The sequence below is a fragment of the Peromyscus leucopus genome, chromosome 23 (genome assembly GCF_004664715.2).
Source record: "Peromyscus leucopus breed LL Stock chromosome 23, UCI_PerLeu_2.1, whole genome shotgun sequence".
NCBI lineage: Eukaryota > Metazoa > Chordata > Mammalia > Rodentia > Cricetidae > Peromyscus > Peromyscus leucopus.
The window spans coordinates 39,985,914-39,998,581 of NC_051082.1; the positions used below are offsets into that span (position 1 = coordinate 39,985,914).

General features: G+C 57.9%; 1 protein-coding gene across 1 annotated transcript; it reads right to left on the reverse strand.

Annotated features, from left to right (window-relative positions):
• Positions 1-3,980: 3,980 nt before the first annotated feature.
• On the reverse strand, positions 3,981-12,200 carry Lfng (LFNG O-fucosylpeptide 3-beta-N-acetylglucosaminyltransferase). Its single transcript, XM_028887397.2, has 8 exons — positions 11,690-12,200; positions 7,534-7,582; positions 7,079-7,178; positions 6,817-6,970; positions 6,605-6,690; positions 6,123-6,288; positions 5,221-5,306; positions 3,981-5,093 (listed from the first exon to the last, which is right to left on the reverse strand). Exons 1-8 carry the CDS (start codon positions 12,116-12,118, stop codon positions 5,027-5,029), a joined length of 1,137 nt encoding a protein of 378 aa, XP_028743230.1. The 5' UTR covers positions 12,119-12,200; the 3' UTR covers positions 3,981-5,026.
• Positions 12,201-12,668: the final 468 nt, after the last annotated feature.

The following is a 12,668-nucleotide window of genomic DNA, read 5'->3' on the forward strand; positions in this document are numbered from 1 at the left end:
TTGGCCCAAGGCTCAAGTCTCAGCACTACCGAGGAGACAAAGGGAATAAATCAGAAGTTGTGACTGTATTTAGTATTGCATGGAACTTTGAGGCCAAAGCAAAGGCCTGTGGTTCTTTTTCTTCCTGTTGCATCCCAGGAAAGCTGGGACTTGGACTGGGAGAAATTATCAACCGTGGCCACCAGGAGGCGCCCAAGGACCACGGTGGGTTGTGGCAGAGCCAGATGCCTGGACAGGGCCTGGGTGAACATCTAGGCAACCTCCAGGGTCCAATATAGAGTGCCTCTTGGTCTTGGGGTCCCTTGCAGGGATTTACCAAGTGTCCATGTATGTAGTTGGGCAGCAATCAAGGTTAGTTAGATTTTATACATTTTCCCCTTTTGTTTTACTTATTTTAATATTTTTATGTTATATGTATGGGTGTTTTGACTGCATGTATGTCTGTGCAAAACATGCATGCAGTACCCACAGAGGCCAGAAGAGGATGTCAGGTCAAATTTTCCCCTGGAGCTGGAGTTATAAATGTTCTAAGCCACCATATGGGTGCTGGGATTGAACCCTGGGTCCTCTGGAAGGAGGTTTTGAACTCTGGGTGCTCTGGAAGAGCAGCCAGCGCTCTTAACCACGGAACCAACTCTCCCATCTCTTATTTGTTTGTTTGTTTATTGGACAAAGTCCAGGCTGACCTTGAATTCTATGTAGCCAAGGATGTTCATGCGGTGCTGAGGTTTGAACCTATGACTTTTTCCATGCTTGGCAAGCACTCTACCAACTGAGCCACATTGCCAGCCCTTGGGGTGGGTGTTCATGCCTTTGTATATGTGTGTATGTGTGTGTGTGATGATAGAAGTGGGACTATGTGTGAAAAGCAAGATGACTGTCCTGGTGAGAGGGAAGGTAGAGGGGTGAATACAGTCAGAGCACGTGATGAACGGACCTATCTTTATGAAACTGATTTCTGTGCACAATGAAAATACACTCATTTAAAGAGGCACCAAAAAGCCAGGGAGCCGACTCAGCTGGTTAAGGTGTTTGCTGCTAAACCCAATGACCTAAGTTTCACCCTGGGGCCTACATGGTGAAAGAACCTATTCCTGCGGGTTGTCTTTGCCTGTATGTATGTCTGTGCACCAGATGCATGCCTGGTGCTGCAGAGGCCAGAAGAGGGTGTAGCATCCCCTAGAACTGGAATTGCAGACTTTTGTGAGCAGCCATGTGAGTGCTGGGAATCGAACCTGGGTCCCTCTGTAAGAGCAGCCCATGCTCTTAACCACCAAGCCCCAATAATTTCATTATTATTTTTTAATGTCAAGCATCAAAAGGGGGGAAATGTGGGGTTTTGGCGGGGAAGAGTGAAAGACGTAGAACTGGGGGTCAGGTGAGCAGGTGGGCCCAGGAGGGTGAGCCATAGGCCTGGCCAATGAGTCTGAAGCAGGCCTCCTGCTTCCTCCTGAGACATCAGGCCCAGAATGCAGGGAGAGCAGGCTGAAGAAATCCAGCAGGCCTGACTTCTGTCATCCGAGGTCTGGGCCATTTGTGGCAGGGAGGATAGGGAAGTCTCAGCTCCAGGGAGAGTTCCTGGCCATCTCTCCCCCCGAACCCCACTCTGGGGTGGCTTTGTCTGGGCTGTGCCAAGCTGGAGTGCACACACGCACATACACACTCACACATGCTCACACTGTGGTTTTGGCCTTCCGGCTCCAGCAATGAGGCGCCTTTTCCAGGAAGTCGGCCCTGCTGACCCCAGTGGGGAGGGAAGTTCAGAGAGGGAAGTTGAAAACTTCGGCCCCACCCTGCAGCCCTCCCCCAGACCCAGCTCAGCTAGTCCTGACCACTCACCCCGAGAGAGGAAGCTGGGGGCTGAGGCTGCCTTCTGCACCCTGCCTGACACCCTATAGCCTGCTCTTATTGTGGTGGGGGGCGTCATTCTGCAGGTAGCCTAGGCTGGTCTTGAACTCTTGCAGCCCTCCTGCCTCTGCCTCCCAAGTGCAGAGATAACAAGCATGAGCCACCAAGATACCTGGCACCAAGTTTTACTTTTGAAAGCCCTCAGGTGATGGGTGGTTTGGGAGATCACACCTGACTGGGCCCCTTCTGGTGCTTAGCCTGGGTTATGAGTCAGTGGTAAGGATGTACCCCCAGTGCCCCTGGGGGAGAAGACGAGTGCCCTCCCTGCCTGAGTAGTTGACCTAAGCGGAGGGCCCTTGCTCAGACCCCCATGGAAGTCGGCGTCAGAAGTCAGCTTGCAGCCAGTTGTTCGAGGACAGCCAGGGCTACCCAGATAAACACTGTCTTGAAACCCCCACCCAGAATATGGAAGAAGAAAAAAAAGAAGTCGGCTTGCTTCCCTTCTGAGGAATAACCTTACACCTGGAAGAAGTAGTTGAGGCTATGCCCTCCCTGGGCCCCTTCCCACTTGGCTCCAGTTTCTCAGGTGATGTTTTGAATAAGACCTCACTTTGTAGCCCAAGCTAGCCCTGATCTCATGATGCTCCTGCCTCAGCCTCTCGGAACACTAGGGTTAGAGACTTCTTCCCCCTCACGGGGTTCCACCCTGCTGTCCCTCCAGGATCGAGGGCATTTGGACCCGCCATGACGAAGCCCTTTACCTCCAGTTCCAGTGGAAACTCTACCCTGGCAGGGGCCCCCACTTCATGCCCATGAGGCCAGTGTGGTCATGGTGCCCTCCAGCTCAGTGGGAGGCTGATGCCATCTGCAGAAGGCTGTGTGAAGACCAGGGCAGAGGGCAACAGGCCTCTGACTCACCAGGCAGGAAGGAGGCCCACGGCCTGTGTGCAGACTGTTCCACCATGACCTTTCCACCCCCTAGCAAATGTCAGCTTCCTCATCCATAAGTGGGGCCCTGAGCCACCGTCACCAGCACTGTCACCAGGCACTGTATCCCGAAGACAATGGCCCCCACTGAGGGAACGCTTTCCCCATCCCCTTACTCCAAAAATCTGCAGGCAGCTGCCTCAGGCCTTAAAAAGCCAAACTGCAGGGCCAAGGTGGGGTCAGGCCCTGGCCAGTTGCCGCGAAATACAAGAGCAGTTACCGAGCAGTTAGCAGCCAGGGCCATGCCCAGCCGCACTTCCGGGTGCTGAGTGAGTGTGATCAGCGTTTGGTGGAGCAGGGAGGGGCAGGGGAGAGGAGGAGACAGAGGACACAGAGGTGGCAGGTCGTGAGCTCCAGGTGAGACTGGAGTCAGGTCAGAGCGGGCAGGCACCTGCAGAGGGGCAGTAGATGGCCAGCACCACCCGGCCAGTCCCGAAAAGTGACATTGTAAAGAAGAGGAAGCAAAGAGACCACAGGAAGGGGGTAGGGTGGGGATCCCCCTGCTCAGCCACCCTCCCGCCCTACCCTTCGCGGCTGGATTTGAGGAAGGCCCCTGAAGAGCCTCAGAAAGATCTGAGCTCTCACCACCTCCACTGGTGTCCAGCCTGGACACTGCCCATCCCCAGAGGCTATCTCCAAACGTCTCACGACAGATCAGAGGCTAGGCAGTGTCGGCAGGGTTAATAGGTCACCGAGATCTAAGGGCTGCCAGCATGGCTGCCCAACCTAGTACATCCTGAATTAAGCTGCTTGGAGCCTCAATTTTCCTGTGGGCAAAATGGGTCTCTGGGCAGCCCACAGTAGCCACGGTCCCTCCTGCAGGAAGGCCTGCCTCCCTAGCTGTCACAGGTGATGTTAACAATGGCACCATGACCTGAGCAAGCAGCCACCTCCCTCAGCCCTGCCCAGCCCTCACCTCCCAGCATGGTGCCCACCCACCTACACAGAGCTGGTCACACTTTACCTCTTTTAACACCGTTTCCCTTCTCAGTAGTTTCCCTTCTCAGTAGTCGGCTGGTAGGATTCCTACTGACTACCTTCTCCATGGCATGAGCCAGCTTCCTCTGCCCTCATCTGGGTGTCCCCTGGAGTTACCTTGATTGACAGGTGGCTTAGCCCCAACTCCCAAGCAAGACTGAGGCCCCTCGGGTTGCTGCAAAGAGCACCTTTATTCAGAGGAAGGACGTCGCCATGGCAACAACACATCAGTTCCCTGAGAGCTTTTCCCTTATCATCATTAGCCTAGCTAAGGTCTTTGTAAAAAAGAACACAGAACATAGCCCATGGGGTAGGGGTGGGGTGAGGTGAGGCTTGGGGTGCTGGGGAGGATGGTGGGGGGTAGCAGGATTCCAGATACTGGAAGGCATAAATACAGTTCTAAGGCATTCACGGTCCAGCTTTCCAAAGACCAAGCCGGTTTGGCTTCTGCTTTTTTCTGATCCACAGAAAAGATAAAATAAGACCCTCTCCAGCCCGCCCAGGAAAACACCCCCCCACACAGACCCACCCTCCCTTCTCACAAAACAGCACAGTAAAAAAATACTGTCACAATATTTACAGGCACACCCACTATGGGCGACTTTCTCTCTACTTTGGAGAGGAGATAAAATTCACAGCTCTGAGCCCCCTGGTGTGGGAGACAAAGACAGGACCTCAAGGGACAGGATGGGGCTGGAGACTTCACCCCCCACTCTGGAGGGTAGAGAGGGAGGCACCGTCCCCCCCCCGCAATGGCTGATGGCTGGGGGGGGGCAGGCCAGAAGGAGGAGCCCAAACCAGCTTCCCTAGCACTGGGCATGGCTCAGCTGACAGGGAAGGGTTCCGGGTAGATGCTGGGACCCCAACTTAGAGACTGTGCTATACGACAGCACAGTCTGCCTGCGGGGAGCCCTGGGGTCTCTCTCCCTTCCCCTCCGCAGAGATCCAAACACAGATCCCACAGAACTGCCCTCGGAGTGGCTCTCAGAGTGTAGAAAGGACAGTTAGGGACAGACATGCCACTCCCTGAAGAACACGACTGCCCAGCAGTCTGCAACATGGGTGGGCACACCACACAAACACACAAATATAGACACACACACATACACACAGCCCTGAAGAGCCTCGTACACCAAGGCCAGGACACACAACAGGGGTCCCTGGGCCCTTTGGATACCAGGGGTGCCCAGGGACAGGGTCTCAGCCACGGCTGCTAGAAGATGGTGGTGTGGGGACACCAGGGTGTGTCCGGGTACAGGTGGCAATGGATAGAGCGGAACCTGTAGGGATAGAGCAGAAGACCGTTCTGTGTAGGGTGGGGGTGCCATGCACCCAGGTGGAGTTCCTGGGGGCCCCTCTATGTAATCCGGATGCTGAGGAGTATTGGTGACCCTCTGCAAGCCTTACCTGGATGGATCAGCCTCCACTGGGAAGGGCCCCTTGATAGGCACTGCGTTTCGCTTGTTTTCAAACATGCCATAGCTCAGGGTCACCTGTGTTGGGAGCAATGGAGTGAGGCTGGAGGGGTGGCATTTCTGGCTGGCTGGCTCTTCCCTCTGCTCTCCTTGGACTAAGGACACCTGCTCTACCCATCTGGGGATGAAGTCCAGGGTGAGGACTACAACCACGAACGAGTCAGAGCAGGTGTGTCCCCTCAAAGGACAAGATCAAGGATTTAAGAGGCTATTTCGCTATTTTTTGAGGAGCTGAAGATTAAACTGGGGTGGCCTCATGTGTAGGTAAGTGAGCTACAGCTCCCAGCTCTGGGCCAGCAGCTCGGTATAGACTGTGACACCTGAAAGCAGGGTGTCTCTGACACCCCCATTTAAGACAGTGACCCTGGAGTGAGATGTAACCCAGTCGGGAGATGCTTGTCTAGCATGCACAAAGCCCCCGGTTCTTTTCCCAGCACTTCATAACCTGGGTGTGGTGATGCACATCTGTGATCCCAGCCCAGGGAGACTGAGGCAGGAGACTACGGAATTCAAGGCCCTCCTCAACTACCTATCAACTTCAAGGCTAGCCTGAAATACATGAGGCCCATCTCTGAGTAAATAAACAAAGAAATGAAAACATATATATGCACACACATCCCTAAATGACTCTGAGCCAGGTGTGGTGGCACACGACTGAATCTCAGCATATGGGAGGCCGAAGCAAGAGGTCACCGGTTCAAGGCTAGCTTGGGCTACATAGTGAAACCCTGTCTCAACTAACTGAACATAAACACATGCATAAGGCCTGTCCCTTCCTCGGGCCTTCTGTCCCTGTTGACTTCTCTCCTTGGCCACCCAGGGGTGCATGCATACCTGCTCATGGAGCTCGGTGGTGGGCACCTGCTGCAGATTCTCCAGGTGGGAATGGAAGAGGCCACTCCGGATGAGGGGCACCCCCAACAGGGCTTCCACAATATAGCCAATGGTGCAGTCATCGGGGAGCCGAATGCGCTCAGCTGTGCTCATGAAGTGTCCCCCGCTGCAAAAGGGAGGGGCCCAGGGGACAGTGAGCAGAGGCTGAAGCCGGCAGCTGGGGAGAGGGCAGACCAGACCTCGCCAGACTGGGCTCCCTCCCTCTATGAGCCATAATTCTTCCATGCCAAATGGTTTCGCCCAAGGGTGCTCTAGCCAGGGCAGAGGTAGGGGGCATGGCTGTGAACACGTTTGGACACCTAATGGAGAGGAGTGAGCAGCTGAGAGAGGATGGCCCGAGCCAGGCGCTGCAATGGGGCACCCAGGACCACGAATGAGCACCCTGCTGTGTGGGTGGTCTTCCATATGCAGGGGGCACTCACCTAGCCCACGGGCCCATCTTTAGGGCTAGCCCTCGGCTGATACAGAAGCCAGCTCCTCCGGTGGCAAACCAAAAGTGAACAGGCCGCTGGGGGGGGGGGGAGAGAAATGGTTGCCATGAGACTCCTGGATTCCACCAGGTTGCAGAGGTGGCTCAGCCCCTCCCTAACTCCTCAGGGTGTGTGCAGCCCAGACAATGATAGGAGACACTCACCACTTGGTGCTCGTTGATCCGTTCTGTGGCCTGGATGGGCCGGTCCAGACTGGGTTTGCCAATGTACACGTCTTGGGTGTGGGGATAGCTGGCCAGCAGCCGCAGCAGCGCCCTGAGGTTGACGTAATTGTCATCGTCCACGTGGCAGAACCACCTAGGCACAAGGGAGGATGCTGTCAGGGACTGCAGCCCGGGGGTGAGGACTGCCAGGCTGCCAGGGAAGGGGCATGGACGGGGCACAGTGGGAAAGGGAGGAACTCACTTCTTTCCTGACTCAATGAAATGGTCATACTCCACAGCCATCTTGCAGGACAGAGCCTGGCGGCTGTGGGCCGCGGAGCAGTTTGTGAGGACCACATTGCCTGTGGACAGGGGAGGGCTGTGAGCAGGCCTGGGCAGCACAAACAGTAGGCTCTTTTCCAACTGCCTCAGACCTAACCCCCAACCCACCCCCCTCCCCGGGGTGGCCGCCCCTGCCCATTCATTCAGCCAGCTTTTCCCCAGTACCGGCCACCTGTTGCTGCCCGCAGGACTCAAAGAGTCCCCAGAGGGCTGAAAGGGGCTCCTCTGCATAAGAATCGGGGGCCTGGGAGTGGTGGGGCAGGGCGTGAAGCAAACCAGCGGAGCAACTGGTGACCTCTGAGCCCCGGAGTGCCCCCGGGGAAGAAGTTGCTTAGGACTAGGCCCACCTCTGCCCTCCCCAAGCCTGGGACACACCTGTGAGCTTGGCCAGAACTTCGTCCTCCCCATCGGTGAAGATGAACGTCTGGAAGAAAAGACAGGACCTGAGCTTGCAGCTCCAAGTCCCCCACTAGAGCCACAGCCAAGGCACCCTGGTGCCCTCAGCTGTAGACCTACACCCACCCCCCACCCCCCCGCCCCGCACCCCCGACGCCACACAACTGCCTGAAGTCTCCACTGCACATAGAGTGTGTGCTCCAGCGTCCAGGGTGAGTGGCAGCTGGGCTGTCGGGGGAGGGGGACTCACTCCCCAACCTCAAGACAGCTGGGCCCAAGGTCACCATAGGCAGCTGGGAGGCACGAGCCAGGTGGGGTGCCCCACCCACCAGCCAGGTAAACGGGCTGCAGCTCACTCTCCCGCCAACTTGTGCACCTGGCGGGGCACACACCCTTATTGACACAGCCTGCCTGCCCGCCCAGCCTGCGGGCTTTCCGAGCTGTGGGAGGGGTGGGGGACAGGGGGAGGAGGTCGGCTTTGGGAAGCTGAGCTTCACTCACTCGGGTTGGGGACAAAGGCCTCTGCTGGGCTGCTGCCAAGCCCTGGCAGACAAAGGGCCCCGCAGGGAGGATGAATCACCAGCCATTGTCCGCCAGCTTTGTCCTGGGCCGGGCCAGCCTTAACTCTGCCGAGTTAAGCAGGAGTGGCCCGGCTGTCATTTCCATACAGCTGGCCTGGTTAACTGGACCGGCTGGGTAAGAGGTCCTGTACACGGAGTATGGATGGGTAAAGGCCATTGGCCATGCAGTATTCTGGCCTGGCCCTCCTGCTGTGCCCTATAGGGCAGGTTCCCCCAGCCACAGCAGCCAGCCAGGTTCTGAGAGGTCACTGGTAGTCACCGCGGCGGCGGCGGCGGCGGCGGCGGCGGCGGCGGCAGAAAAGGACTCGTGTTCCCAGGCCCACAGTAGGGCATCGGAGAAGTCAGCCCAGCTTAGAAGAGGAAAACGTTTCCCTGCTCACTGAAGCCTTGCCCAAGGCCACAGCCAAGATTCCACCTGGCCCGGCACCGGGCCACCCCCTGCCAGGATTACTCTGCGGAAGAGGAGGGGGGCGCCGGGGCGGGGCCAGGAGCTGCCGGCGCCCGCCTGGGCCCGTCAGCACACGGGAAGGAATGTTCCTTCCTCCGCCGGCCCGCCCAGCGCGTGCCGCCTGCCGCACCCTGGCATTGCAGAGTGCAACCCCGGGGCGGGTGGGGGATGCTCACAGCAGAGGCAGCAGTCCGCCACCCACCCACCCACCAATCCTCGCTTGCTTTTTGTGCACAAAAGGGTCCCAAGGAAACCCGGGTGTGTGCAAGCCTGGGGGTCAGTCGTACTCAGCTACTCAAGGCACTAACTACCCCAGGCCTGAAGGCCCTGGGCAGCCCTAGTTCTTGCACAGGTTGACCAAATGCCCAGATGCTCACTCCAGTCCAGTGAGGCCCGGGAAGAACAAAAGGTGAGACCTATATCATCTGCAAGCATGCACCTCCTTCCAGGGCTCTGCAGACACCCGGGGCAGCCCACACGCACAGACTCGCACCCAGTCTCCCCCCCCCCTGCACCCCAGCATCTCAGCCCAGGAATGCCGTGGGAGGTGCAGCGGGCCGGCCTGTGCAGACGCTGCTGCTGGATTAAAAGGAAAATGCTTTCTTAATGAGATCAAGAGAGAGGCCTGTTCTCCCGCGCTTCGATGGTGTCCTAAAAACCCAGCCCAAGGCTACGGAGATTAAAGTTACCTTTGTTCATTTGCGGGGGGGGGGGGGGAGATTTGCAGGAGGCCCGCCAGTCTTTGAGAGGCGGAGCTGTGGGGTATGTGGGTGCTCGCCTGCTGTCTCCCCAATACAGGGCAATCATAAGAGGAGGGGGCAGGGGCTGCACCTGTGGGTATCACTTGGCCCCCAGAAACACTGTAAAGTGGGTACAACACAGCCTGCCTGTGCAGAGCCAGAGCCAGGTTCTAGGGATGGACTCTTTCTAGTGTCCCTGGGAGGTGGGTACCATCTTCTCCCTGGCACACAGCAAAGAGACCAGAGAAGACACCACCCTGTGACCACCTCAGGAAGAAGTAATGCCTTCCAGGGACCCACATGTCCCAGTGCCCCCCACCCCAAACTTCCCCGAAGGAGGACCATCGGGTCAGTGAGGGCAGGAGAACTGGTGAGGGCCGGCAAGGGGGTGGGGAGAGACACACAGGAAGCAGCATTGTTCCTGGAGCCGAGATTCAAAGAAACACAGGATGCCAAGTTCTGCCCCAGCCATTGTGGCTGTGGCGGTGGCAGCCTGCAGCCTGGCGCACTCCTTAGTGGTGGGGGAGGAGCAAGCGGGCCAGAGGCCAGGCGTCCCCGCCTGTCCCCCCACTGACCAGCTTCTCCACCTCTCCGAAGGTTGCCTGCTTTCTTGTACAACCCCACAATCATGCTTGATGCCAAGACTGCCTTTCCTGGGCCATAGGCCTCTGGTTCAGATGGACGCTCCTCTTCTTCCTCCTCCTCCTCCTCCTCCAGGAAGCCTTCTTCCCATTCATCCCACCTTCCATCAGACTGCAGCTGCCCTGAGCAGACGGGAGAGCCTGCCCTTGGCTACAGGTTCCTGTGATCCTTGCCCTTAGCACACCAAAGGAAGAGGGGTTTTGCTTGCCATGTGCACATGAGCTGACCATGGGGATAAATAAATCCAGCCTTTTCTGGGTAGAGGGGATTCTTACTCTGAATGATTTCTAGGATCACCACAAGCCTCCAAAGTTATATAGTCCACTTTATAATATCTTAGTAGAAAGACAATTATTTCCCTCTTCAGAAAGCAAAAGACTGAGGGCCAAAGAGACCCTAGGCTTTTCTCCAGACCACATAGCCCAACTGAGATTTTTTTTTTTTTTTTCTGAGTCCTCTTTGCCAGAGAAAGCCCCTGAATCCCAAAATGAGAGTTTCTCAGAACTGGTGGTGGCCCAGAGGGGGATAGACGCAATCTAATATCACACAGCAGCAAGGCTGAATGTGGGGGGTGGGGGGTGCCCTGGCTCAGAGATCGTGCCCCACGAAGGCTGTCATTCAGAGTTGGGGGTAGGACACAGAGGCCCCCTCATCGCCAGGCAACCTGAGTGGCCAGCACGCCAGCCAACGGTTCCCATGGAGCGCATAGCTGAACACAAGAGCCGACGCCTTTCTCGCTGGAGAAAAGGGCTTTGTTGCCTTGCCCAAGGGGCCGGCGTGAGAGCAGCCTAGCGCTGGGAATCCTAACGGCGCGGCAGCCAAACAAAACCCACGGCCCCCGCTGCCCCCTCCCGAAGGCCTGCTGAGCCCCTGGGAAAGGGACGCCTCGTTCTCAGGAGGCTGCCGTGGGGTTCTCAGGGCCCCTCTCTGACCAAGACTAGATAGGAGCCTGTCCTCTTAACTTCTACTCCGTCCTAAAACAGAGCCTAGCCAAGCTTGATGGCCCTGGCTCCCTGGGGCTGGAGCAGGAAGGAAAATGAGCCTTCATCTTCACACCAAATACCCCCCCCCCACACACACACACACACTTGGAGTGCACTCTGCTCTCCCCGCCCCAACCGTCCTGCTGTAGCCTCCAGGGAGATTTTCAAAGTGGGGTGTGTCTTTTTATTATGTGTAGGAAGTTGATGGCTAACTGGGGTGGGGTGGGGGGGCTCAGCTACTAAAGACGGGATTCTGCACAAGCCTGGAGAACCAGCACCCTATTTGTTTCACTATATCTGGTCCAGGGGTGCTACACCTTCCCCTTCCTCACTTTCAAGGGACGTCTTCTCTAATCAGGAAGAAGGGGGTCGGTTCAGAGTGGAGGGGATCCAGGATGGAGCTGAGCCAATTTGTTTGGAAAAGTTTGGGAACAAATACGACCATTCACTCCAGTGTTTAGGGGAAGCGTCACAGGCCAATCCCAAGCTGGAGGCTACTCATCCTGACCTAGAGCATGTGGCTTAGACCTAGACCACAGACCTAGACCCTGGTAACACCGGAGGAAACTTCCAGGGCTGTAAGGCAAAGTGGGCCCCAGCAGCCACAGAGGGATGGAATGGGACGACGGATTGGTGTCATCGATTCCCAGATAGACCCAAAGCTACTGATGCAGCCAGAGCCGCTATGGACAGAGGGTGATCCCTGCTCCATCATCCTGCCCAGGCCGCGAGGGGTCTCACCATCTCCTTGTGGCGCGAGATCCAGGTCTCGAACAACAGGTCGAGACGCGCGCGGTGAAACTTTCTGGTGGTCTTGACCGCGATGAAGACGTCGCGGGGGGACAGGACCTCGGCCGGGGGACGCGAGTGGCCGTCGGCCGGGCGGGAAACGACCCCGGGCGGTGGATCCGCGTCTCTGCGCGCGCGGGTGAGTAGACTGAAGTATTCGGAGAGGCTGTGCACCTCGCGGGCGAGGGCTCCGGGCTCCGCGGCAGCCCTGGACCCAGGACCCAGAGCCGCCCCAGCGGAGCCCGCCAGGCTGCGCAGCGCGCGCCGTCCACGCTCTGCTGGTACTGGGGTCGGCGGTGGGTCGGCCGTGAGTACCAGGAGGCAAGCCAGCAGCGCGCCCGCCAACCCCAGCAGCAGGCGCCGGCCGCAGCGCTGGAGCATGGTGGCCGGCGGCCCCACGTTGTGCCCTCCCAGTGCCAGCTGGTCCGGCTGCCCGAGGCTCCCGGTCCAGCTGCGCGCCTCTCGCCCCAAGCGCTCTTAAACCTCCCCTATCGGCCACGCCCCCGAACGCTTATTGGCTGCTAGCCTGAGGGCGTAGCCTCTGGAGCGATCTATAGCTCCCACGTGGGACATAGACGGGAGGGGAGGGTGAGGGGTAGCGGGGGGCTGGGAACACCCAGCTGGGGTACCCACAGCACCAGCCCCTTTACGCAGGAGCACGTCCGGCCCGCGCCGTGTCACCCTCCTGAGCTGCCCTGGGCGACATCCAGGCTGACCAAGGCTGCACGTGGAGGGACGCACCCCACCCCTACCCCCGGCACTGGGACCTGGGTGATAGGACCCGTGCTCCTCCGCAGGCGACATCCTTAGCTTCTCGCTATGCACTTCCTGTCCCCGAGCGGGCTTCCTTCCCTGGGGACCGTGCTGACTGAGCCAAAGTGGTGGCCTGCGGGGTGTCTTTGAGCGATTGGTTTTGGGCTGCCCCTACTGA

What these genes read in the sequence shown, in the direction of transcription:
- Lfng (XM_028887397.2), bottom strand. Translation starts at nt 12,118, where the DNA reads ATGCTCCAGCGCTGCGGCCGGCGCCTGCTGCTGGGGTTGGCGGGCGCG. An exon ending in TTCATTGAGTCAGGAAAGAA is followed by an intron (nt 6,971 to 7,078) that starts GTGAGTTCCTCC and finishes CCTTGTGCCTAG; the next exon opens with GTGGTTCTGCCACGTGGACG. An exon ending in GTGGAGGCTGATCCATCCAG is followed by an intron (nt 5,094 to 5,220) that starts GTAAGGCTTGCA and finishes CTATCCCTACAG; the next exon opens with GTTCCGCTCTATCCATTGCC.